Raw genomic sequence first — 24,702 nt, 5'->3', positions numbered from 1 at the left:
TTAAGAAACTACTTCCAAATTACCTAAGACTTTGAAAAGAGAGAACTTAGGGCTTAAGTATTTTTTTGAGTTTTAAAAAAAAGTCCATGGGCCCGGCGCAGTGGCCTAGCGGCTGAAGTCCTCGCCTTGAAAGCCCCGGGATCCCATATGGGCCCCGGTTCTAATCACGGCAGCTCCACTTCCCATCCAGCTCCATGCTTGTGGCCTGGGAAAGCAGTCGAGGACGGCCCAATGCATTGGGACACTGCACCCGCGTGGAAGACCCGGAAGAGGTTCCAGGTTCCCGGCTTCGGATTGGCGCGCACCGGCCCGTTGCGGCTCACTTGGGGAGTGAAACATCGGACGGAAGATCTTCCTCTCTGTCTCTCCTCCTCTGTGTGTATCTGGCTGTAATAAAATGAATAAATCTTTAAAAAAAAAAAAGTCCTTCACACTATAAAAAAGGACCAAAGAAATCAGTCTGCACTGCTCCCACCTATCATTCCAAGATGTATCAAGTGTAACTAATCAGCTTCAAATGAGAGGGGCAAAAGGAACATTTTAGTTCTTATCTGTTGCACAGGCCTATTCTTGCCATGTGAAATCAGAAAAGAAAAATCAAATTCAAAAATGAAGGATCAGCTGCCAAAGTCCTTATGAGAATATAGTGACTGGTTACTTGGCTAGAAAGAACAGGTAGCCATCACAGTACCTGGTGGGTATTTGAGCTTCTGCTCTATTTCAGACAGTGATGATAAAAGACATTTTCAATCTCCAAGTGTTGTAACAGTGCAAAAAAAGTTCAGACGTTACAATGTGTAGACTGGGAGGATTGTTATGCTGGAAACACATACAGATTCAACCAGGGAAGCTTTCCCAAAAGTAGTGACAACTGGACTGAGACTTAACAATGACTCAATCATGGAAAGACAGAAGGGGTGGGCATTCCATGTTTAAAACAAAGTGGCAGGTGCAGAAACAGAAGATGGTACAACTATGGTCACCCTGGCATGCTGTCCAGTATAAGCAGAGCACACTGGAGGCCAGTTAATGAACAACATCTGTCTCTTGGGGTGGGTGATTAATTAGCTGAGTACTGATGGGAAATCCAACAGGAAGACACAACAGCTGCAGCAGAAGTGTAACCTGGCCTAGAAAGCAGGGTGTACCATGAGGGTGCAGGTGGGCAGGGGCCTGGAAATCCCCAGCTTCACATAATTATAGCTAAAAGACTATCTCAGTCACAGACAACCATGTTTTGTAAGGGGGAAGAAACACCCACAGTTTTGGTTAGACAAACCATTATGAAAGCACTGTCATGAGGATAAAACCTATATTTAACCGTTTATCTTACTATAACTTAGAAAGTTAACAACTTCACTGTTCAACTTGCAAGCTGGTTTCCTGTCCACTATTTCATGATAAGAGGGGATTGCATGCATCCCAGGATTCCCCAATTTTTTTTTAAGATTTGTTTTCATTGGAAAGTCAGATCAACAGAGGAGAGACAGAAAGATCTTCTGTCCACTGCTTCACTCCCCAACTGGCCACAAGTGGCTTAAAAAAAATCACTTTTAGTCTACTGACAAATTTAAGAAAGAGAACATTCCAAGTGATAAGATACACAGATCTTTTTTACTCAAGTTCACACTTTACCTGCTTTTTTTTTCTTCTTTGGAGTAGTTTCATTCCTTGAGCCCAGTGGCGGTAGACTAATTCTGTGCCATCAGACCAGCATCAGAGGTCAGCGGGTGCAGGGGAAAGCTTAGAAAGCTATGAGCAGAATCAGGAGAACATGGAGCCACCAATGCCAATGGGAAGAAAACTTAGAAAAGGAAGAGGTGGTCAGCACATAGAAATGGCAGAGCAAAAGAGAGAAAGGACTTGGAAGACTATAACAATAGGAATGACTTGACAAAGTCTCCAGATTAAGACAAAGTCAGCAGAGCACAGGCTGAAAAGGAAAGGGCACCTATTGTGCAAGATCCTTCCTCTAGCAAGGGAGGCTATGAACAGGTAGGGCCTATCCCATGAGGCAAAAGGGAAGATTACAGGAGGAGGGCAGGGACAGATGAAGTTCAGAGATGTAAGACAAAAAAGCTGAGCTCCTTCCTGACACATGGGTTTTTCAACACCTCCGTGACTTCAGAAGTGCCCAGAACAATGACAGCCCAAAGTTGATAAACATACACTTTTTCTCATACCTGGGAAAGATTCTGCAGTGAGTTCCTAATATCATGTAACACTCTTCGCAGCTGCATTTCAATAGCAGAAGGAGGATTCACAGAGCATGTTCGGTAAGGGTAGGTGGCATGTCTGTGTGCGTAAGGACACCCGAAAGGGGAAGTGAAGGCACTACAGGTGGCACCTGAGATGTTGGGAACACTATGAGTGCTTAGAGTTCTCATGTGCTCACACAGGGACCTTTCCTGCCACTCTGAGTGGACAGAGTGAAGGGAGCAGGTAGACTGAGAGATGGGTGCTGGAGATAAGTGTAAGCCAGCAGCAGTCCTTCTAGGATGGCATTCCTCCAGCCGGTTCATCTCACTATGCGATGATTCTTCTTTCTTTGTACATGATGGAGAGATGAAAATAGTGGATTTAACTAAAGACTGACTCTCGTGCTCAACAGCTCCTGTTTCCAAGTCCTGCTCATCTTCAGGTGTATATTTATAGGTGAAGGAAGGTGGACTGCATCTTGTCTCTTTTCCTGGAGATAACCGGACATTAACAGAGGACACAACCCTAACTGGGCTCAGTAAGGTGGTCGGTAAAGACTGAGACCGCCTCAGAGGATAGCCAGCTTTTGCAAATAAGTACTTCTGTTTTAACAGATCCTTTGATTTTATCAGACTACGCCCTACCCTTTGATTAGACAGACTGCAAACCTTCATTTGAGCTCTTTGCAAAGCTGTATTGACTCTTTCCACAGAGGAGAGAGGTCTCGTCTTGTTCTCTGAACTCATGTCACTGGATGTGGCAGCTTCAATAGACGCCAGTGATTTCAGAATATGATGTGTGGTGTACTGGGCAAATTCACATTCACTGCTTTTATCCACATCACTTTCAGCACTGGCTTCCTTCCATGGCTCCACTGTCTGCTCTGCAGGCAAATCCCCCTCAGTTTCAGGGATGTGATCTGGATTGCAAGAGGGCTGTTTCTTTCCCGTATCCTCAACAGTCTCAAGCTGAGCCAAATCCTGGCTATCTGATTGTCTTTGGTCAGCTACTGCTGTGGTCTTCACTCTTCCTTTCTGAAGAGGGATGTGAGACTCCTCCTCTGACTCATTAAAATAAGGTTGATCTTGTGCTGTTGGTGTAACAAGTTCTTCACCAAGTGACGTGACAGTTGTCTCACTGTCGCAGCTATCAGCACTACTCCCCATGGCTTGCAAAGACTCATGAACCTGTGCAAGGAAAACAAGTGAAAGGATAAAGAATACAAGTAGGGCATTTCATTAGTTAAATGCCAAACAGATGCAATGCTTCTAAGACCTTGATGGTCTCCCACTTCCCCAATGTCATCCCCACCCCCACCTGGGTGGCTCTGGGGCTGCTCCTAACTTTCTTTGTTCCCATTATTTCACAGAAAGTATTTCAGATCTTACACTATTTCAAACAAATTCAAAGATAAAATGAACAAAACATTTTTTTCTGTCGCACCTATCGGCATCTGCATCTCTCTCCCAGTCAATCAGTCCTTCTCTCGTTCGGAAAGGAAATTGTGTCCCTCTTTCAAAGTCAATCCCTCCAATCTGTGTTTCTGCTTGCATCCTTTTAAGGAACAAAGCTATTTCTCTAGCTTCCAGATTTCTTTCTATCAAACCCTCCCTGACTTACTGTTCCTGGCCTTGCAACACAACTTTACTAAGACTCTTGCTAATAAGACCAAAAAAAGTCCCTTACACTTAAGTTACCATAAGCATTTTAAAAATATGGTGAAGATTTCTATCTCCTCCTCATTACCATTCCTTTATTCCTCAACACCCTCTTGCTTCATTCACTTCCTCATTCACTCACTCCCCAGTCCCAGCCTTGTGATGGCCACTACCTCATCATTTTTCATGGTCATGACTTGCTTTTCTCCAAGTCTCAATTCCACTTCCTGGCTTATCTATCCACGTGATGATGCTCTGCTCGCAGTCTCCTTATCTAGTACCTCTTGTCTATTTACCTCTAAAATGTTAGCTTCCTAAAGGCTCTTTGAGGTTTTTCTCTCATTCCAATTTTCTTTAAAGCTGGTTTATTAAAAAAAAAATTCTGTGCTCTGTGTACTCCTCATATAACTATTTTGTTCCTTGATGATGAAAAGGTTTCCTGGGTTTTATAACGCAGTCTAGCACAAAAGCATAATTTTCTTGAAGCATCAGATATACATTGAATGTCAGTTATTACATTAACAAAATAATTTTTAAATCCTGAAACACTATGATTATTCAACAATAAGAAAAAAAAACACTACACAAGTTAGTGATAAAAAAAAAACCACAGTGGTTCAAAACTTTATGTGCTTTTGTTTCAATACTCAGAAGCAAAGAATTAATGAAACCTAATTTTTTTAGTCCAATGCTTGAAAATTAAATGTGACACAGTCTTGAGATATATAGCCACGATTTATAAAATTCACCTACAAATGAAGAATTAGCCGTAGTGCTTGTATAGAAAAATCATACCTGAAGATGATTCAGTGAGAGGCAGTCTGCAGAATCTTCAGCAAAACCACTGCTATCAGAATGCTGACTTGCAGTCCGTAACAGTTGATCTATGAATAAAAAAAGCAGCCACACAAAACCTCGGAATGAAACTTCAGTGAGGGTAAAATTATTACAGGTAAAAGACACACAACACTGACTGTCTTAGAAAAGTATGCATTACTAATGTACAACTGAATCAGCTCTTCTATGAAAAACCCTCAGTGATCAATTGCTAAAAGTTATTAATGTACTTTGGCAAATCCAGTTGATGCCTTTTCCTTACAGAATAACTAGCTGAAATAAAATTTGCTGCTAATAAAAACAGAAGTCCAAAAATAAACCGTTTCATTATGTAAATATGTAAAATTATTTAGGAGATAGTTATCAATTTAAATATATAGATTAAAAGTTCTTTATTTTCCTAGTAAGAAATTACGAATGCAACTAAGGCCAATGAAACAACCTCAAATTCAAGAATATTTGAATGTCTCTAATGGGTGAAACGATGCAAACATTTTGAAGTTATGAAACAATTATTTCAAATAGGTCCAAGTAGTACATAAGATACTGTTAAGTCTTATAACACTTTTCTGCTCATTTTTCTTCCTCAGCATTCTATCCCTACTAGTATAACGTAAAAAAAAAAATTAAGGTTCTAAGTAAGTTCAATTGGCCAACTCAGCACAGGAAGAATAATCACGTTCCACTGATACTACAGTACATTTACTAGGGCAGCTGCGTCACGAGACTCCAACACTGCACAACACTTCAAAAGCAAAATGCTAATCACAGTGTTTACCAAATCCATATTCATGTAAGATTTTAACCACAGAAAAAAAGAATCAGACGACTGAGTGAAATCCAAATCAAATAATGTAAGCCTAACCTTTGATTTAAAAAAAAAAAAAGATATCACTATTGCATTGGATTTCATGGAATAATTTTTTGCTTTAAAAGCCTGGAGTAATTCTGTAGCATTGTTTGATATCATCAAAATTGTACAATAAAATATAAGAAATTACTTCACATCTTTAACAAATACAGGCACACTGAAAAGGCTGTTAAATTGCAATGAACCAACTTACTAACTCAATTGTAATAAACTGCTACCAGACTAATTTGGCATTATAATAATTAACAAATGGTTAACACCTTATATTATAGCAGTTATCAATGTAATTACATGCTGGTTTTTCTCCTTTTGTTTTTAATAAATGAGACTGGAAGGCTTTGAAGACAGGAAATTAGTTTACTCTGAGTCTCAGCACCAAGATGAAGCTGCCAATAAATAATGTCTGGTGAATGAATCAATTAAATGACAATTTCCTTAAAGCAACAAAAGAATTAAGCAGTCACTTATATGAGGTAGAAGGGAGACTGCATATCTGGTTGGGCAAACAGCAGTTGCCAGAAAGCTAAGTGTAGTAACCAACTCTGATGAGGGTTCTCTCTGCCAAGAGCATGACCTGTATACCCTACCTGAGTTCACTTAGGTCAGGCCACAATGTGTACTGCTTAAGTTTCAGAGCAGGGGCTGGGCAATGCAAAGAACAGAAAGCCGGGTTCAAGTTCTGGCTCTGTTCCAACATTGTAACTAACTCTCCTTTGCAAAACAGGATGGCAGTTCTCCTATCTCACAGAGCTTTTTAGCAACCAAACAGATTATACAAACTTTTTGGTATAAACTACAAATTGCAACTTAGGCTGTTTAATCAAACAATCTGTCTCATCCATACACACAAAAGAAGTTCTCCATAGAACAAAGGGGAAGACTGAAAAGCACTTATCTGTCTTGAGGATATATTCTAGTCACAATTAGAATGTTTAAAGTTGTAAAAAGGAAAATCTGGAAATTTGTATTTGTCTATTACTATAAAGAAAGCAAACAATGTATTTTCTGCTGAAGAAAATATTGTGTGTCTTCTAAGAAAAATGTCAAACTTCTCTCAACATACCAACCATTAGCTTGTAACAATCCTTAAATCATAAACCATTCTTCAGGTGTTAGTATGTGAAATCCCAACTGGATTTGAAAAAAAAGAAAATCTTGAACTTTGAATTACTAAAATACTACATCTATTTTTACTAAACTGCTGAAATGAATGTATTATTAGTGGTTCAATCCTGCAATGATGTTTAACCAAACATACTATCTGATCAAAATTTACAAAGCTGCCCTGCAAAAATCATTAATCATACCCTTAGTTCTTCTCATTCACACATGCAAAAAACCATCTTACTGTTAATTTATGGAAATCTGACTCATAAAAATGTTAACATTTTTGATTATGCCACCAGAAATAGATGCAAAACTGGTTAGAACAGATGAAACATATACCCAATTCACAAGTCATCTTTCTTAATCTAGATACCTGGCTCCTAAAACATCTTCAGGTAATTTCATTGTTGTGTATTCTCTAGCAACAGAGGGAAAGGGAATTTTTCCAAAATATCCCTATTCACCCAGCTAAAGCAAAGAATTCTTTATTGCTATGAACCCTGCCTTGCAGCTAAGAAACACCTACATACATATATGGGCTCACAAAGAAGGAAAATTAATAAGAAAGTTCACTGTGTGTCTGAGTAGAACTACAGTGACCTTACGAGACTGGTATTCTTGTTCCTTGATACCATATGGCAATAAAAGAAAATTTACATGTAAATGGACTCTTATGAAGTAATTTCAGGGATCAGGAGGGAACAAACATGTAATTTCCTATTCTAGGAACATGCATATAACCCTTTTTTTAAAGGTGGTTCAGCATGTATAAAGTTTGAAACAGTGCTACCTTCAGGGATCATTTTAACTTCTTCCTTTCTCTAAATCTCAAAAGCTTTCTCAATCTAAAGGCCAGACATGTTTTGTTTTGTTTTATCTTTTTTTTTTTTCTGGTTTCAAGTTAAAAGTGAAAAGGAGATTCAAAGGTTCTTTGGTTGATAGTTAATAATTTAAGAGAAGAATGGTATCTGTAGCAACTCACCTTTGATCAGTGGTTTAAATTTAATTTAACTGAGTTTAACCATTACTGAGAGACTGGTATAATTTGACACAGGCACACTCACATATTATACCTAGGATCTGCAAGTGTTTGAGTAATGAAAACCCAGAGAGGGTTTACACATATATATCTTAATCATAATCATCTAAAACAGACCTTTAATTTATTGTTCTAGCTTTTCCTTGTAGCCCTTAATGCAGAACTAAAAAGCATTTACAGCAGACAGAACTGTCCAATGAATTTATTATAGGATAAGCAAACTAATAACTAGTTTGTGATCACAAAGTTTTCAAAGAAATTTTAAAACTATATTGAGTCAAATAATAAATTAAGCATGATTTCTAATGTCCTTAATTTGCTTTGAACCCTTACAGGGACTGTGCACACTGGCAGATAAAACCATTCTTTCGTCAAAGTCACCCAAGCACACTTGGACAACCTGTTCATGAACTGGTGAATATTCCTATACATACCTTTTTTTGACTTGGTGAGGCCTAGCTGGTAAGTGGCTGGAATGTGAGGAGCTTCTCCTTCTGTGCTTTGGACCTAAAAAGGAATTTTAACTCATTAAAACTAAAAGAATCTATGCCAGGACTAGCCTGTTGCTCAACAAATTAACTTACGTAAAGCTCACCAATGTGTTATATACTAAAAGATGTTTTACTTCACAATTAGTAGACTATACCAGGAATCAATTTGCTGATCTAATTTCCCTAAAAACATCAGGCAAGTTAGTAACTAGTAATGAGAAATAATTCATGCATAACTCCCCAAAATGTTTCAGAAAGTTGCTACTAGATGAAAAATGGGTCAATAATACAAAGTTCTTTAAGTGGTAACTTAAAGTAGGGTCAAACTCAAGAAAAATGCAAATACAGGCGGTGCAGCAGGCTATGAGTGACACAGTTGAGATAATTACACGTTTTCCATCTTTGAAAATGGAAAACCATGCTCCCTGTGCAAAACTTTTGAAAATACCACAAATTTGCAGGTACTAAAAGCCACTCACACGCAGGACTGCTTTGTTCTGATGTAAATGCTCTTCCAAGACCTAACTTGAGAATTTTATGAGGAAACACAGGTTTTAATTCAGAATCAAGATGCAGAAAACTGTAAATCCTACCTGAACCTCTGTCCAGAAAGATATTAAACCTACAAAAGCTATCTTTTTGTGTTTTCTTTTCCACCTGTACATAATTTAAGAATTTTTAAATTCCTATCCCCACATCACAGATATTCCGTCTATTCTAAAACAGCTCAACATTTGAAAGCTGCAGATATGTTAATATCTATCACATGATACATTAAGATTTTACTAACGGTGAGAAACTTAGCCAAAAATGAATTGCACAAAACCAGACAGCAAACAGCAAACACATTTTAAATACACCTTGGTAGTTTCAAGTCATTAATCTGTTCAAGGACTAAGATTCTTTCCAAAGATATGAAAGGGAAATAACCAATATGAAAATCCCAAAAGTTAAAGATATTACACAACTTAAAAACTGCCCACATCTGTGACATCTTTGTACTACATAGTTCCATAAACCTAAGCTTATATATAAATTGTCACTTGTAAATCAGACAAATAAAGTAAGATTTATTCTGCTATCATTTAAAAGTTATAATAAATTCTTCAAAGCAACAGACACAAGTTCAACAGGAAAACCATTGTTTTGAGTGCAAGGGAGCAAAATAGATTTTTTTTTTAATATTCAACAAAAGGCCTATTAATAGCTGCTATTCAGATCCAAACTACTTCAAAGTTTTCTATAAAGTACCAACCAGATAAAACGATGTGTAACAGACATTAAAATACTTCTTCATCCATATTATAAACATTGCAGGTCAGGCATAACCATCTGATACACCAAATTATTTTTCACTTTTCAATACAGAATTATCACACGTTCGATTCCCTCACACATAATCAAACTAATCACAAGACAGTATCACTTTAATGAACATATTTCCTCAGGGAACTATATGTATAGTCCATGATGCCTCCCTATGGTCAACAATCTGCTCTCTCTCTTTTCATTACAAACTCCTTAATTGATTTTGCGTAAGGATAGTAACATTTCACAAATCAAACTACTCAGGATCCTTGGCAAAATCACAGTAAAACCCTTATTAGAAAAACAGACCTGTTAGTAACAATGAATTTTTTTAGCTTCACTACTGATCACAAATGTGCAAAAGAATGCAAATGAATTAAAGATAAGAGTGTGTCAGAGAGAATTATAAAATAAATACAGATATACGGGGCAGGATTTTCCCTACTTAACTTTTTCAAATGCTCAGCGGATCTCCGGCCATGTGCTGCTACAGGTGGCCTTGAATTAAATAAGAATGAATAAATGTATCTGAACTGAGTAACAGCTAATGGGTATTCATCATATTCCCTAAGCTTCGGGTGAGTTTAAAGCTTTTCATAATGAAAACGAGATGGCAGGTGTATGGCTCAGCAGTTAAGAAGGTGGCTGAGCTGCACATACTCTTCACTGGTTCACTGGTGTACTGGGTTTCCTGCCTGATTCCAGCTCCTGACTCCACGAGCCTCATCATTAGCAGTGACAGATTCACTAACTGAATTCCTGCCACCCACATGGAAGACCTGAGTTGAATCTTTCTGCTGCATCACCCACCCTCCAACCACTGTGTGCATTTGTAGAATAAATCAGCAGATGGGCGTATTCTCATTCTCAGCCTCTTTCTTAAATATGTACAAAATAACCTCATAATTTTAATTGCTAAAAGTAACCAATGAATTAGTTAAACCAATAATCAGCATGAAGACAGGATTTAGAGGCTAAAAACCTTCCAATAGCTTAAAATAATCAGTGTATACATTCAATAGTGTTTATACTTAAGTAGAAATTCATTTACAGAAAAGGTAACACAACAGAAATATGCAGACACAAGTAAGAGTTCCCCATCTAACACTGAAGTAAAAGAAGTTTTTGCTTTACACCTAAAAGATAAATAACTGCTTATTCAGTAGGGTAATCGTGGCTTACCTGTCAGTCATTCACATTACTAATTCATGGTTCCATTCAGTTATCAGTGTACTTAAGCCATTCAAGAACACAAGAACTATTCCACAAGTCATCACAAATCAGAAAACACGAGACTCTACCTTTTAGATACTGTAAAATATTCCAATATACTTATCATAAGACAAGACTTTCCACTGAAGCTAAACTGGCCCTTTTCCCTTTCTCTTCTCTCTTTTTGAGCACAGTAGCCATTTCCACTCCCTTGGATCAGTCTTGTCATCTGTTTAGCTCTCTGTGTTTCCGTCTTTCCTCTGCTTGCTCCCAGTGACTGTCAGTTCTTACCTCCTGTGTCAGACACGGAGCCACATGTGCGCCATCTTCTCCTACCCAGTATCCCAAAGCAGCTGGCGTTCGGATAAGCTGTGTGACAACTGGCTTACAGGGAAAAAAGCTCTCACTGATAATTACCTTCTGTTATTCAACAGAAGAGTTCACAACAGCAACCAAAAGAATAGTAAGGAGTTATTTTCATGGGACCTTAAAGCTTGCATTAGTAAAATTGTTCCCTTCACTTGTCAGTATGATTCAAATCATGCTTGGGAGAACAGGAAATTAAAGTAACACATTATTTCCTTTCTTTATTCATTGTTCTACAAGTTCTTTGTGACGTTCCAAAAGGGATAAAAACAGAATTCTAGAAGGTTTTATCATATTTTGAAAGTATTTTAATAAGGAAGCTTTATCCTTAAAATCACTCATATTTACAATGTAGTTCTGGTTGAGCACACATTCTTTTTCAAAAGCATTTAGGATTATTCTTCAACCACATATACATGTAGCCTGTACTTTCATAAAGGTCATATCAATGCCACTTCATTAGTTGCTTCTACCAGCAGAGGGAGCAAAAAAATATGTAGTCTGCCATTAAAACTAATCTATCACCTAACTTTATACTTGTTTAAAAGCCCTTTTACCTATAATATTTTAAACACAGACAGACAATTATAGTTTAGAACTCTGGAAATTAAAAAGAACTTAATCACTGACTTATTTAAAACTACACATATTTACATGACTATCCAACCTGAGTCACCAATATCAGATTTACAACTACCTGGTTAGATTTTTCACATTGTGCTCCTGATTAAAGTGTAAGAAGTTGACTATCATATACCTTTCAGTTTTAGTATATGTGCTGCTGAAGCGAGCATTACCCTAACTGTCAGAGAAAGAGTCCCCATGGAAGGCCACAATTTACTGCTTACCAGTGCTAGCACAAGATTAAATCAAAACAAAGTCAAAAAGCAATCAAATGGCAAAATGGAATGAAAGAGAAGCTTTAGTCTTCTGCACTCATTATAATTAAAAAGTACATTGGTAATTAAATAAATAGGATAAATACAAAAAAACGCTATGAAGAAATAAAAGAAGCTTAAAAACATAAGATTCCAAAGGCTTGATCTTACTCCCTTTTTATTTTATTCTCAAGTTCCTATTTAAACAGTAAAAGATATATTTATATATACCTATATTGGTAACTGAAATTTTTTTTAACAAATGAAGAATCTTCACTAATATAAGAGATAAACACCTAAAGGGACATTATGTACACAATCAGTTACCTCATTTTCCAATTTCCTAAACCAACACCAAATAATTCCAGATCAACTGTGAACTATTACAAAAGCAAATCTTTCTGCAATGCTTTTAATTACACAATATACTATTTATGGCCCTCACTTTTCACCAGTATACATATGTTTCAGTTTCTGTAAGTGTTTAATGAGATCATCACTGCCTGCCCAACAGAATGAAAAGTACTTAAAGGGCCACACAGAGTGCCCATCTCAGGACAGGTGCTTGACAGATGTCAGGCTCCTACCCTAAGCCATGTAGCTTTACCTCCCAAGTATCATTTCTGTTCTTCAAAGGGTATAATGGAACATGCATCCCTGCTTCCAAATGATGGATTCCCAATGAAACTGTTGGACATGTGTAGACAGTGGGATGCTGGACTGTCTTGACATTGTACTAACAACGTCGGGGTACACTTAAATAAGAGACTGATGGAATTATGACTCTTTTTGAAGGACTACACTGTTGTAACAACATGGGAAGAATCTGACAGGGGGGTGTGAGTTTGGGGGAGGGAGGAATCCCAGCCTATACGAAATTGTAAAAATAATAATAATTTAAAAAGATAAAATATAAAAAAAAAACAAAGGCAGTTCTAGCTGAATCTCATCAATTTAAGATTCGTACCTTGCACAACTGAATTTTGTTAGCTAGCATGCCTCTTGCTGTGTAAAAATTAACAGTGGTTGAACAGTCTTTTGGGTCTACAGAAACCCTATTCAATGACCCTTCCAATCTCCTTCCTATCGTCCCCTTGCTTTCTCTCCAGGTGTGAAACTCAGTACCCTCACATTCTTTCCAGTTAGTAACCAACATCTATGAGCAGAGTACTCCTCAGACTTAATCTTACCACTTGGATGCATTTAGAAAATCTTGCCCAAAGGCACAAAGTAGCTCACTGGAAAAGAATTCAAAGCCATTTCATTCCAAGGCTTGCATTTTTTAACTAATATACACTACTAATTTGAATTTCAATATACTCTTAGAACTTCCTCGGGCATCAAAATCTTACACCTGAGAGAAAAGAGTAAAGTTCAATGACCGGCTAAGTGGACGACAGCACAGGAAGAGTTGATGACATTACATAGCCCTACAAATCTTGGTTTTGCAATATTGACTTGAAAAATTTAAATGACTCTTTCCAGCATAAATTCATTAACTACCCGTGCTTTCGTAAATATTTGGGGGGGGCATTTATTTCCTTTACTTCTCAGTAATTTTTTACCTACCTCCTCCATTTCAAACGAGTCCTTCTGCTGCTGGGTCAGTAGATTCCTTATGGAAGGGATTGGGAGCAGTGCACAGGGCTCTTTTTCAGGTGTGGACAGAGGGACATTTCTCAGATCACTGCTATTTTCTAGCACACCATGGCTAGCTGTGTTGAGATTGTTATCTAAATCAGATTCGATAATGCCAGATACCTCACCCAGATTACTCTCAAGACACTGAGTTTCTTTATTTTGTTCAGTTTCTTGGTGGAAATTGCTGTTTGCTTCATCAGAAAATCTGTCAGTGTCAGCACTCTCTGTAGCAGCTGTGGAACCACCTGAGACTTCTTCTTTCACTGTTGCCAGCAGAGGAGATGAGTCCTTCTTCTTTATGATTTTTTGAGACTTCTGGTCTATTTTATTGCCACTTTCTTCGATCACAGAAACATTTAGAATTTTTCCCTTTTCAATTGCTGGGGAAAGACTACTACTTTCCCCTTTCTCTGTTTTATCAACACACAAATTCAGTTTTGATAGTGTTTTCATTAATCGATTTGCAGTGTTACTTCGAGTCAAAGGAGGAGGAGATTCTGCCTCTTTGTTAGATGTCATGGAAGACATACTTCCAATTCTCTGCAGGGGAGTTCCAGAGACTTGGGAATATAAAGAGGAAAACGCATTGGCCACAGTAGTAAGCACTTCAATTTGACGAAAACGGCCTACGAAAAGGAAACAAGAATTATATAATAACATGTGTGTTTACGTTTCTCTGTGTACATATTTGTATTCATATACATTTTTCTTAGAAATATACCACTATTTAGAACTCTAAAAACAACTTATATTTTACAAAATTAGAAAAACTTATTTTCCTTACTGAACATTTAAACCTTTCCCTTTACTGGAGTACTGGGAAGTGAAGATACATTTCAGTACATATCTCTAATCCCAAATAAAAAGACTCCCAATGAAAGAATTAAATATACTTTGGCAAAATGATACTAGATTTTCTGCTACTAAAGGACCATACTACTATGGTAATATGGGGGAAATAGCTGCAGGTGGAAATGGGTAGGGAAAAGGAGAGGGGGAGGGATTCCTATCCCTATACCTACAAAACTGTATCATAGAAAATCATAATAATATTAAAAATCCTCTCCATTTGCTGAATGGAGAAATGAAGATTCTCACTCTGTATACTAGAATTTACATCTTTACAAAAATCAGAACTAAACATAAAGCGCAATGACAATACTGAATAAACTTGAAAGTAGTAGCTATTGATCTATAGCTGAGATCTGTGTTTAGGAGGAAGACTCCATTAAGACTTTTCCAAATGCTATCCTAAAAAAATGCACACAGTATATATGTTGTTCCTAATTTAGGGACAAGTAAGGAGAAAGCATGTGGATATGGTTCTTGGAATAGCCAGGAATCTGTAGGGAGTTCCATGAACAACCTAGAGAATACTAATTTTCAAACCTAGCCAAAGAGAAAAAAAAATAGGCAAAGATACATTACAGGTAGAAATGAAAAAATTAGCCATGCTCTCTCAGATTTAAGAAAAAGCACCTGAAATTGGTTGATGTCATTTAATGTTAAGATCACTCCTCTACTTTTTTCCCTCATGGATAAAATTTATCTGGAAGCAAGTATAAGGTTTTCCAAGCAAATTACAGTAACAAATAAATGAGGCAGAAATTGGAAAAAGTTAATTTCTCTAAATCAAACAAAAATGCAGAATAAGTAACATAACCAGTCTGTCAGTTATATCACTTACTTAAATATCCAGTACTAGTCCTAAAAACGCCATAAACCTTCTAAGGAACGGTCATTTTCCTATAGGTGTTATAATTTAGAAAATACGCTGACACTTAAAATCTTACTTGTTAAAGCGTAGTTTGGGTTCTCTACTTCCATCCGCTGCATTTGAGCACTCAAAAATACTTTAATGTCTATCCCTCTGGCAAATGATGATGAATTAAAAAATCTGGAAGGAATTTTAGAAGCAATATCTGGTTCGTCCCGTCCAAAACCAAGATTGTAAAGAATTTCTTCGGGATCTTCCTCATAAAGTTCCAACAATTCTGAAACACTACAAAATGAGAGAGATGAAAAGAGAAACACTGAGACATAAATAAGTCTTATAGTGCAAAATAAATCTTAATTTCTAATGCACAACACATTATACATGATGACATATTCTTGTTCTCCTAGGAGAAAAATCTTTTCTTCAGCTTCTGCTCTTTAATTTACTACTCATTTCAGTAACCTTCTGCATTGTAAATTAGTGGATATTAATATACTTAAAACGATGAATTAATTTTCCCTGGTTGCCATAGATGGAAAAAGACTTTGGACAGCCACCTTACTTTTGTTTTATTCTTTGGTCATTTTAAGAGTCTCCCTATAAAGCAGCTACTCAATTAGGGGATAAATGAGGGAGGACAGGAATAAACAAATTAAAGAAAAAGTGAGAAGTAATATTGAACTCTTTTCTCTCAAACTAGTCAACATCCAAGCTTTCTAGGACTTGCTTAAGAAAATAGGGAACTCAAGATGGAAATTACGCAGAAGGACACTGAATTAGTTTCAGAATCAAACGCTAACATTCCAATACAGTAATCTGGTTAAAAGTTTAGCCTGAGCAGAATATGGGCACATATTCTGGCTTATTTTAATATACATTTTCAGGATTTTCAAGGTAACACATTAAAGACACTTACATTTAAATTCCCAATTTTAAATTAGAGTTTTATTCTTATTTTTTTTTAAGGTTTATTCATGTATTTGAAAGTGAGGGATAGAGAGAAACCACCCAGGCTCTGCCTTTGGTGGGGCTTGGGCCAGGCCAAAGGCAGCCTCACATGTGGGCAGCAGCCGTCAAGCACTTGGGCTATATTCTGCTGTTTTCTAAGGCCTTTAGCAGCAAAACTGTATAGGAAGTGGAACAGTATGACAGGAACTGGTACCCCCATCAGATGCCCACATTTCAGGCAGAGATTTAACACATTATAACACAATGCCAGTCCCTTTGCTAATTTAAGTTTTGGTCACAGTTAATTCAAATCCCTAACCAAATATTTTGGTCCTCTATAAAAAGAAGTTACTCCATTATGGAATTCTTCGATGCTGCTATAGGGCTCAGGACACTCAGTAATAGATCCCAGCAGCACTACAAATGTTGTTTATTACTTTTCATTTAATCATAATTTGTTTTTTAACGTTCCTGTCCGTTATGCTGAACCAGGAAATACTGTGTTCCTCCTGATTTCATCATAACTGGGTTAAACAAAAAAAGGAATGAGAATAGGTCATCTACCAAACCATGTAACTGCCACTTAGATGTCAGAGTAGGTTAGTTACCTTGACACTGTCCCACTGCTTTTTCCAGATCCAGTGGAATTCATACTTCTCCCCTTCTGATGAAACTGTAGTCTTCTCTCTTTGGCCAAGATATTATTGCTATAAGTGAAAGATTACATAAGCCTTTATTTTCATGAATGTTCTTCATTTTTAAGAAAGAAAAAAATAGATACTGACCAATTTTCCATTTGAGCATCACTTTCATGAAGGTGGTTGGCTACAGGTAAAAATAAACAGAAAGAACAATTGTTAGGAGGACTGTAGCTACTATGATACAATCATAAAGACAGACAATTACTTACAAAATTATGTCCCTATGCCTAATGTGTCAATGTCTTGCCTCACTAAATCAGCATAATTAAAAGCAATACACAGAGAAAAGAACAGGACTAGCAAGTTGTAGAAGGTGCTTTTGTATTGTGGTGATGTGACACTGTATTTACTTGAATGCATAAAATAAAACAAACTTCAGAAAACTGATTACTTTTTAAAATCAGGTTAGAAGAAATAGGAAAATAGGCAGTACATATTTGCCATGATGACACTAATTATTAAATGTTATAGCTGTTAATGAAGAATAGCTCAAGTCAAACATGATTTGTCATTATTTAGGTATGATTTTAGATAATTTAACATCATTTGCAATGTGGAATTTTTTTAAGATTACAGGCAGGACATTTTTCCTGCACATAAATTAAAATTTGGCACTATTTTTCCTTGTTTTAAAAATATATTGATTTACTCTCAGTTTATTTGATCTTCTATCCACAACCTCAACAACCCAGTGCTCATCAAGGCTGCATCATGACAAAACCAGGGCGCCTGGATTCAGGCCTACCACCAGGATGGCAGGGACCCAAGCAGGAGTTCTCATCTGTTCCCTCCCAGGTCACCCACCAGCAGGAATCAAAACCTGAGGCAAAAGAGCTGGGACAGCAGTCGGGTACTCTGAATAGGTCAGAGATATCCTAGGGAGGAACTCTACTGCTAGGCCAAACACCCACCCCTGTATTCACTTCAACATAAATTTTCTTTTAAAAAAGACCTTTCAACTTTACCTTAGATTAACAAATTTGATGCAATAAATATTAACATTTGTAGTAAAGTGAATTCACTACATGTTAACATTCACAGATAAATACACAGAATGAAGTTAACTAAGCCTATCTACTGGGTCGACAGCATCCTGTTGCCTCTAGATCAGGTCCTGGCTGATGTGCTTCTCATGGAGCTCCCTGCTAATGTGCTTGGGAAGACAGTGGACAATGGCCCAAGAGCTCTGGCCCCTGAACCCACATGACAATGCTCCTGGCTCCTGGCTCCTGGCTTTGGTCTATCCCAGCCACTCACTGAGTGAGGCAGCAGACGGAGGATCTCTCTGTAACTCTGCCTTTCAAAAATGAATAAACTGGATCTTAAAAACAACACATCTATTTGTACACACTTGATTTATTCTTCATTTTTTATCTGTAAGGACATTAAATACAGTGATTACATTTACTATTCATCAACTTATGGCTTTTAAAGCTTTAATAAACGTGCAATTCTTTTTAAAAACTTTCCATTAATAATTAAGCTATAAAGCTATCAATAACCTATTTAACTCAATGGAATAAAAGATGATCATCAAGCTGTAAGACATCTTTAAAAATACCAGAGAAATAGGAAAATCCTTAATTTTACATGGCAAAGCTTTATTTTGAATCTAAAGGAAAGTATTAGTAAAAATCTATGAAAATTTTAAAATAGCACAATATATTTTAAATTGCTGATGGAGTCTGAAGGAGCTATCAAACACCGATTTTAAGTTCTACTGTCATTTTCCCTTTGTCATTTAACCTAAGTATCAGCAAAAAGAAAGTGAAGACACGACACTTACATGCAACGCGAGACAAACTGCAGCTGTAAGTAGGACATAAGTCTACTTCACACTAAAAATATGCTTCAATTTAGTTTTTCTTGTGTATAAATATTTAAGCTTCCTTCCTTCTTCAGGACAATTCTTTGCTTAGTTCTACCACCAGTTTGTTACAAACAGCTCTTTAAGCATTTAAGCCCCAAGGAAGGCAAGCATACAGACATTTCACAATGGTTTTTCGGACTCATTCCTCCGTGTATCCTGCAGGATATGCCTAAATGATTAACTTACAAAAGGACAGTATCATGGAACATATGGAGCCATTTTTAAAACTTACATTTGGATGAACATATTCATCAGTTCTTATGTTTTTAAACTACATGAACACCATTTTTTCCAACAAACCTTCAGCTCCCAATGACAAATCATCTTCAAAACTTCCTCCATTTCTCACAAGTACACCTGAAACAAACATTTGAATATTCATTCATTCTAATCTGTTTTCTTTCTCTTTCCTGCCTCCACTACTTTAGTAAAAACAAAGTGAAGAAGCAAACATTTCATAAAATAAAATGTTTCAGAAATAAATACACTTGGAATTCCCTGTTTATATGATTTCAAGAAGTATAAACTTTTACTTTATTGTAAAGACAGCACATTTGCAGCAAGCAAGATCTATAGGCTCTTTTACAATGACAATGCTTCTGAAGATCTTCAACTGGCTAAAATATCTTACCCAACTGTTTCATGGAAAACCAGATCCTAGAGCAATCATTCCTGCTACCCTCTTCATATGAAGTCAGGAGCTCAAGTTAGCTTTTCCTGACACTGTAAATGATTTTCTATGCCTTGACACTACCTGTACATTCTTGGTGTACTTTGAACTTTAGAATTCTATTCTGCACAGGTGGTAAAATATCAGGTGTGGCCATTTCAGTTAATGTAAGCAAAGAAATGCTGTACTGCAGATGATCTACTTCAGTCAATACGTATATACATATTTTCGTTATCTTTAAATTGCATATTTCTATATTCAGTCTTCACAATATCTAGCTGGACAATAAACATACACGTCTCACACTATAGAAAGGTTTGGTGATTTGCTTTAACTGACCACTACTCCATGGTTTATAACAGAGCTTTGGCTTCCAGCTCACAACAGGGTATTTTATAAACATGAACATCACGTTTCCCACTCACACATAAACTTTCACCCAGAGCACAAATGAAGCAAAATCCTTGTGTAGAACAGACTTAGAAAGACAACGTTCTCTTACCCTTCAGTGTACTGCTGCTCTGCTCATCCAGCGAGGCTCCCAAAGGCGTACTAAAACCACAGAAACAGAGGCCTGAGAGTCATCCAGAGTCGTCTCGGGAGCTGTTCCCAACCGCCCTCCTTAAAGCTAGCTCTGAATCTGACTCTCCTCCCAAACACACGAGGAATGCAAGTGGATTACATAAATAATATTCCTACAAACTAAGCAAATACCTATAGTCAAGTCAGTGCCTAGGAATGATTTAATCACATGTCTGATTTACCAGCAATTAAGAGCAAGAATGACAATTACAAATGATATGAACTGGCATTTTCTTTGCAAAACAAAAAAGAGAGAGAAAGATTGACAATAACACTTAAGAAAATTCTTCTCATGCTCTTCATAGAAATAAAAAAATGAGAAGAAAACTTCACTTTAATAAAGTTAAACAGTTGAGTCTAATTAGAAGTGAGGCTGTTGGGACTGCCTTGTAGTACAGTAGGCTGAACTACCACCTGGCAAGCCAGCATTCCATAAGAGCACAAGGTCCAGTCCCTCAGGCTAAACTTCCCATCCAGGTCCCACCCTGTTGATGTGCCTGGGAAAGCAGCTTGGGTTCCTGAACCAGCACTGGAGACCTGGACCTCCTGGTTTCTGCTTTCAGCCTGGCAACAAAGCCCAGTATTAGTCATTGTGAACTCCGAGGCATGAACCAATGGATGGAAGATCTCACCTTCTCTTTGCTAAATTTGTCTTTCAAATAGACAAAGTAAATCTAACCAAAAATATATATATATATAATAATAAATAAAGGAAATGTGGCTCAAGTTTTCCTCAGCCTCACGTCTTAGTTTATCACTAGTAGTTCTAGAACTTCAGAGCACTATCTAGTGCCTCTTCGACCTCCAACAGCTATCTTTTTTGTCCAATATCTATTTTCTGCTTTTAAATCATGATTTCTTTCAATTCCTAACATCATTAAACAATATAACTTAGAATCAACATTAAGAATCAGTCACTGCAAAAATGTTTTCTGCATTCTTGAAGTTCATTTGACAGAAGTTCCTTTGTTCAAATACAAAAATGCATTTTCTCAAAAGTAAGTTAAAACATGTTATTTTCTACTCTGTGATACAAACTTTTCTTTAATAACACTTTTTATACCTGTCACAGATTCAGATCAGAGATGGAATCTATCATGAAAATACTTTTTACTAAAATAGCAATTAATTAATAAAATTTCCTGTAAGAAAATATACAATGGCAGTTCCCTGCAAATCAGTGGTATTGATATATAAAAAAGCCAAAATCAATTATGAAGATGATATAAATGAAACCTTTAGGCTACATTTTCACATATATTTTAATAAAACCCTAACACATGCCTTTAAAAGCCATTCTTCTTCCCCTAAGGCTGCGCTCTTAATCAGATTAAAACACTACAGTACTTCTCAGCAGATGTCTCCACATGTCTGTGCAGGAGCAGACAATGGCAAATAAGCAGAAAACAACTGGAATTCTTCTTCAAAAACAGGACTCTTAGTTACCTATCTAGCTTTTCTTACATGCTAATTCAAGCAATTTACTTCCACTTAAAAAGGGGGGGCTGCTAAACTAAAGACTCCCTGAAAGAAAAAGAAAACATGATATCATTTTCAATATGAATAGCAATTTTTTTAAAAAGCAGGAAGGAAAAAATTATGTCACAGTCATTTCTGTGTAATTATGAAAAAGCTGGGAGCACAAATCTGGGCAGAAATCTAAAATGGTATTTTGTATCGTTTATATCATACACATACACATATATAGTTGCACCATTGTGGCAATCCAATCTGTGATAAAACAGCCAGTATTAAGGCTTCTTGTTCCAGCTGTCCAGGCTACAGATGAATGCCGTTTTTGTATAGAATAGGTGTGACCAAAGGAAGCAAGAAGGGAACCTGTGAGAGAAAGGGCAGCCGACTACAGCACATGCCCACGGCCACAAAAACTTCTGGAATTTTTCACACATGACTGTGTCTCCGTGAGTAGCAACAGTTGCCTATTTATCCTAAAAGATGCATTTGTGGGTATTTAGTGTCTATTTGATGCAATCTTACACAACCTAAATTCCTATGCATAAAGTAGATGACTGAGCTGTCGGCTTTTAAAAATCTTTGCAGGCATACACTTTAAATCAACTACTACAATTGTACTGTGAGTGCTACACTTATTTTAAGATAGCAACCATAATCCTGTACTGTATTTTAAGTTGGACTGTATTTAAACCAAAAGTGAGATGGAAGGGTTTAAAAGACCCGAGTGAAAGTCATAAAAGACCTTCTTCTGACACATTTCTGATAGGACTGAATGAAAGCAGCATGGTCAACCTGGAGTGTAGGCATGTCGGGCAGCGCGCTTGCCCAGTGCACCTTTAACGAGAAGAGCCACGTAGTTCACAAGACCTCAGGAGTGCTCAGGACACTCCCAGGAAAGGTTAGAGTTCCAAAGTGGAAGAATCAGTAACCCTGCAGTCGGTTCATCCAACAAGGCATTAACACCAGCAGTGCTCAATATGTCATGTGTCTTTAGGGAAGAAATGTAACTAGCACAGGAGAATCAGTCTCAAGGAAAACGCGGCAAACAAGAGAAAGCTTCCATGATTCTGAAATCGCAACCAAGTATTAACAAAAGCCTCAACTGAGAAGGCAAAGATACCTTCAGACAACAACATGAAACGGGTTAAAAAGCTGCACTCTATCTATAAAACTCTGCAAATACCCAGTAAGTTGGAACACACAGGAAACAAGTTCCTTTTCTGCCGTCAGATTTACTTGCAACATGATTTCACCCCTGTGTTCTATCAAACATTTCTTGTACCAGCTGCCAAAGCATGTAATTAAACAGATTTGTGCAGTCTGAATGCTTCCTAAGCCCTATTTCCCTTCAGTGAATTCCAAGGCGATGTGACAAGTTCATGTCCAAGACACAAACTTCAAATGCAAACTGCTAGTTTTAACAGCTCTCCAAACCGAATAAAGGCACAGACCAAAAGGGCTAGCGAGGAATCCTTCAGTCAAGGTAAAGGAGCTAAAGAGCCGTCAAAGGGATGACTCGGTGCCAGACGTACACACGCCAGACCAAAAGCAAAATCAAACATCGTGCAAAACGTGAGCATTCCTTCACAGAAAAACTCCATTTTCCAGCCTCCAGTCTCTACTCGCCGGCCGTGCTCCAGCACAGGTCCTCGGCGCAGAGTTAACGCGGTCACCGAGTTCTCCGCAGCACAGCTTCCACTGCTGATCGCTCAGAGAGGAAGCTATCGGCTGGGCTGGCTTTCCGGTTCACAGCTCGCAGCGCCCACGGGACCCGCGGGGACGATCCCGGGGGCGCGGGCGGCGGCGCGCGCGTGGACTCACCGGCAGTCCTTGAGCCATATCGCGATCTTCTCGTTGGGCACGTTCCCTGAGGGGCAGAGCGAGGGGGTGGCGGGGGGACAGCGCGTTAGCGACCCCAGAGGGACGACAGGGCCACCCGGCGCACTCCCTCCCAGGCAGGACAACGTCCTGGGGCCGCCGGCAGCCCTTCGGAGCAGCACGTCTGCGTGCCCGGGTGCGGGGCAGCAGGCGGCAGCCAGGTGTCTGTGTTGACGCACGAGATGCCTCGCCAGGCGCGCGCGTTTAAAGGTCGGAAGTGTCCCCTCTCCTCCCCCTCCCTGGCCTATCAAGGACCGCAGAGCTTCCACAACTCAGAGCGAGACCCTCCCGGGGGGCCCCCCGAGAGTCCCAGCCCCGCGCCACCCACCTCTGCCTGCGGCCGCCGGCAACTTGGCGCCGGAGAGGTCTTCCTCGTCGTCCTCGTCCTCGTCCTGCGTCGTCGCTTCTGTGGACAGGTCCTCCGTCTCCGACGCCTGCCAGGAGCTGCGGCACTTGGCCCAGGCCTTCCTCCGGCGACTCGCCACTTGCCACTCCAGTTCCTCCTCCGCCTCCGCGGACGCCGCCAGGGGTCGGCTCATGGCCGTCCCGGGGACGGGTGGGCTCCGCTTGCCCTTAAGCCGGGGAGCCTGCGGGACACACGGGCGGCGGCGGGCGGCGGGGGACCCCCGCCCCTGCTGTCAGCGCCCCGGCCGGGCTGGGGGCCCCGGGGGAGCGAGAGCGGGCGCCGCCGGAGGAGGAGGAGGAGGTGGAGGAGGAGGAGGGGACAGGGAGGGAGGGAGGGAAGGAAGGGGAGGGAGGGGGCGGAGGACCGCCACTTCACATGAAGCCGGCCGGGGCGCGGCGCGGGAGCGCGAGTGGCCCGAGCGAGCGCGGCAGGGAGCGGACAACCGGCCCCGGCTCCCCGCCCCCGGCTCTCCGCCCCCCATCGCCCGGCCCGCCTCTCCTGTCCGACCGCCCTGCCCGGCCGCCTCGCCGCCGCACGCCCCTCCCTCGGCGGCGACCCACGCCCCCTTCCGGCCAAGCGGGCCCGCCCCCCGGCGCCGTCGCCGGAACGAGCGCGGGGCGAGGCTGAGCTTCGCTCGGCTTCCCTCCCGTCCGCTTGTGCTCCCTCACACAGAGGCAGTCCTGAAGGGGGAAGGGCTGGTCTCCCGAGACGCCCCCCGCGGGAGAGCAAGCCTCTGCGTGAGCTCCTGAGACGCGCTCTTCGAGGCAGACCCCGAATGTAAGCCAAGTGTCCAAGCCTGACAGAGAGAGGCGCGTGACTGGCATTGTCAAACTCAAAACTGGGGAAC

The 24,702-nt window shown here is 39.3% G+C and overlaps 1 protein-coding gene across 3 annotated transcripts in view; it reads right to left on the bottom strand.

Moving 5' to 3' along the window:
- Positions 1-24,352, bottom strand: part of ITPRID2 (ITPR interacting domain containing 2) — a 32,561-nt gene extending 8,209 nt beyond the window's left edge. For 2 of the 3 annotated variants that reach the window (XR_009245472.1, XM_004576998.3), the window contains exons 1-11: positions 23,778-24,340; positions 23,393-23,438; positions 20,016-20,065; positions 19,144-19,200; positions 17,058-17,097; positions 16,881-16,979; positions 15,401-15,609; positions 13,536-14,233; positions 8,146-8,218; positions 4,653-4,741; positions 2,184-3,386 (exon numbers count right to left, since the gene is read on the bottom strand). Coding sequence is in view for 2 of the 3 variants with exons in the window: in XM_004576998.3 (XP_004577055.2) it covers positions 2,184-3,386; positions 4,653-4,741; positions 8,146-8,218; positions 13,536-14,233; positions 15,401-15,609; positions 16,881-16,979; positions 17,058-17,097; positions 19,144-19,200; positions 20,016-20,065; positions 23,393-23,438; positions 23,778-23,988 (2,775 nt within the window). In the remaining variant the exon portion in view is untranslated. Of the gene's footprint in view, positions 1-2,183; positions 3,387-4,652; positions 4,742-8,145; positions 8,219-13,535; positions 14,234-15,400; positions 15,610-16,880; positions 16,980-17,057; positions 17,098-19,143; positions 19,201-20,015; positions 20,066-23,392; positions 23,439-23,777 lie in introns of all 3 variants that reach the window. The other variant, XM_058664693.1, reaches the window with a different exon arrangement.
- Positions 24,353-24,702: the final 350 nt, after the last annotated feature.

The sequence above is a fragment of the Ochotona princeps genome, chromosome 5 (genome assembly GCF_030435755.1).
Source record: "Ochotona princeps isolate mOchPri1 chromosome 5, mOchPri1.hap1, whole genome shotgun sequence".
Lineage (NCBI taxonomy): Eukaryota > Metazoa > Chordata > Mammalia > Lagomorpha > Ochotonidae > Ochotona > Ochotona princeps.
The sequence above is the reverse complement of the archived record's forward strand: the minus strand, read 5'-3'. Positions and strand labels throughout refer to the sequence as shown.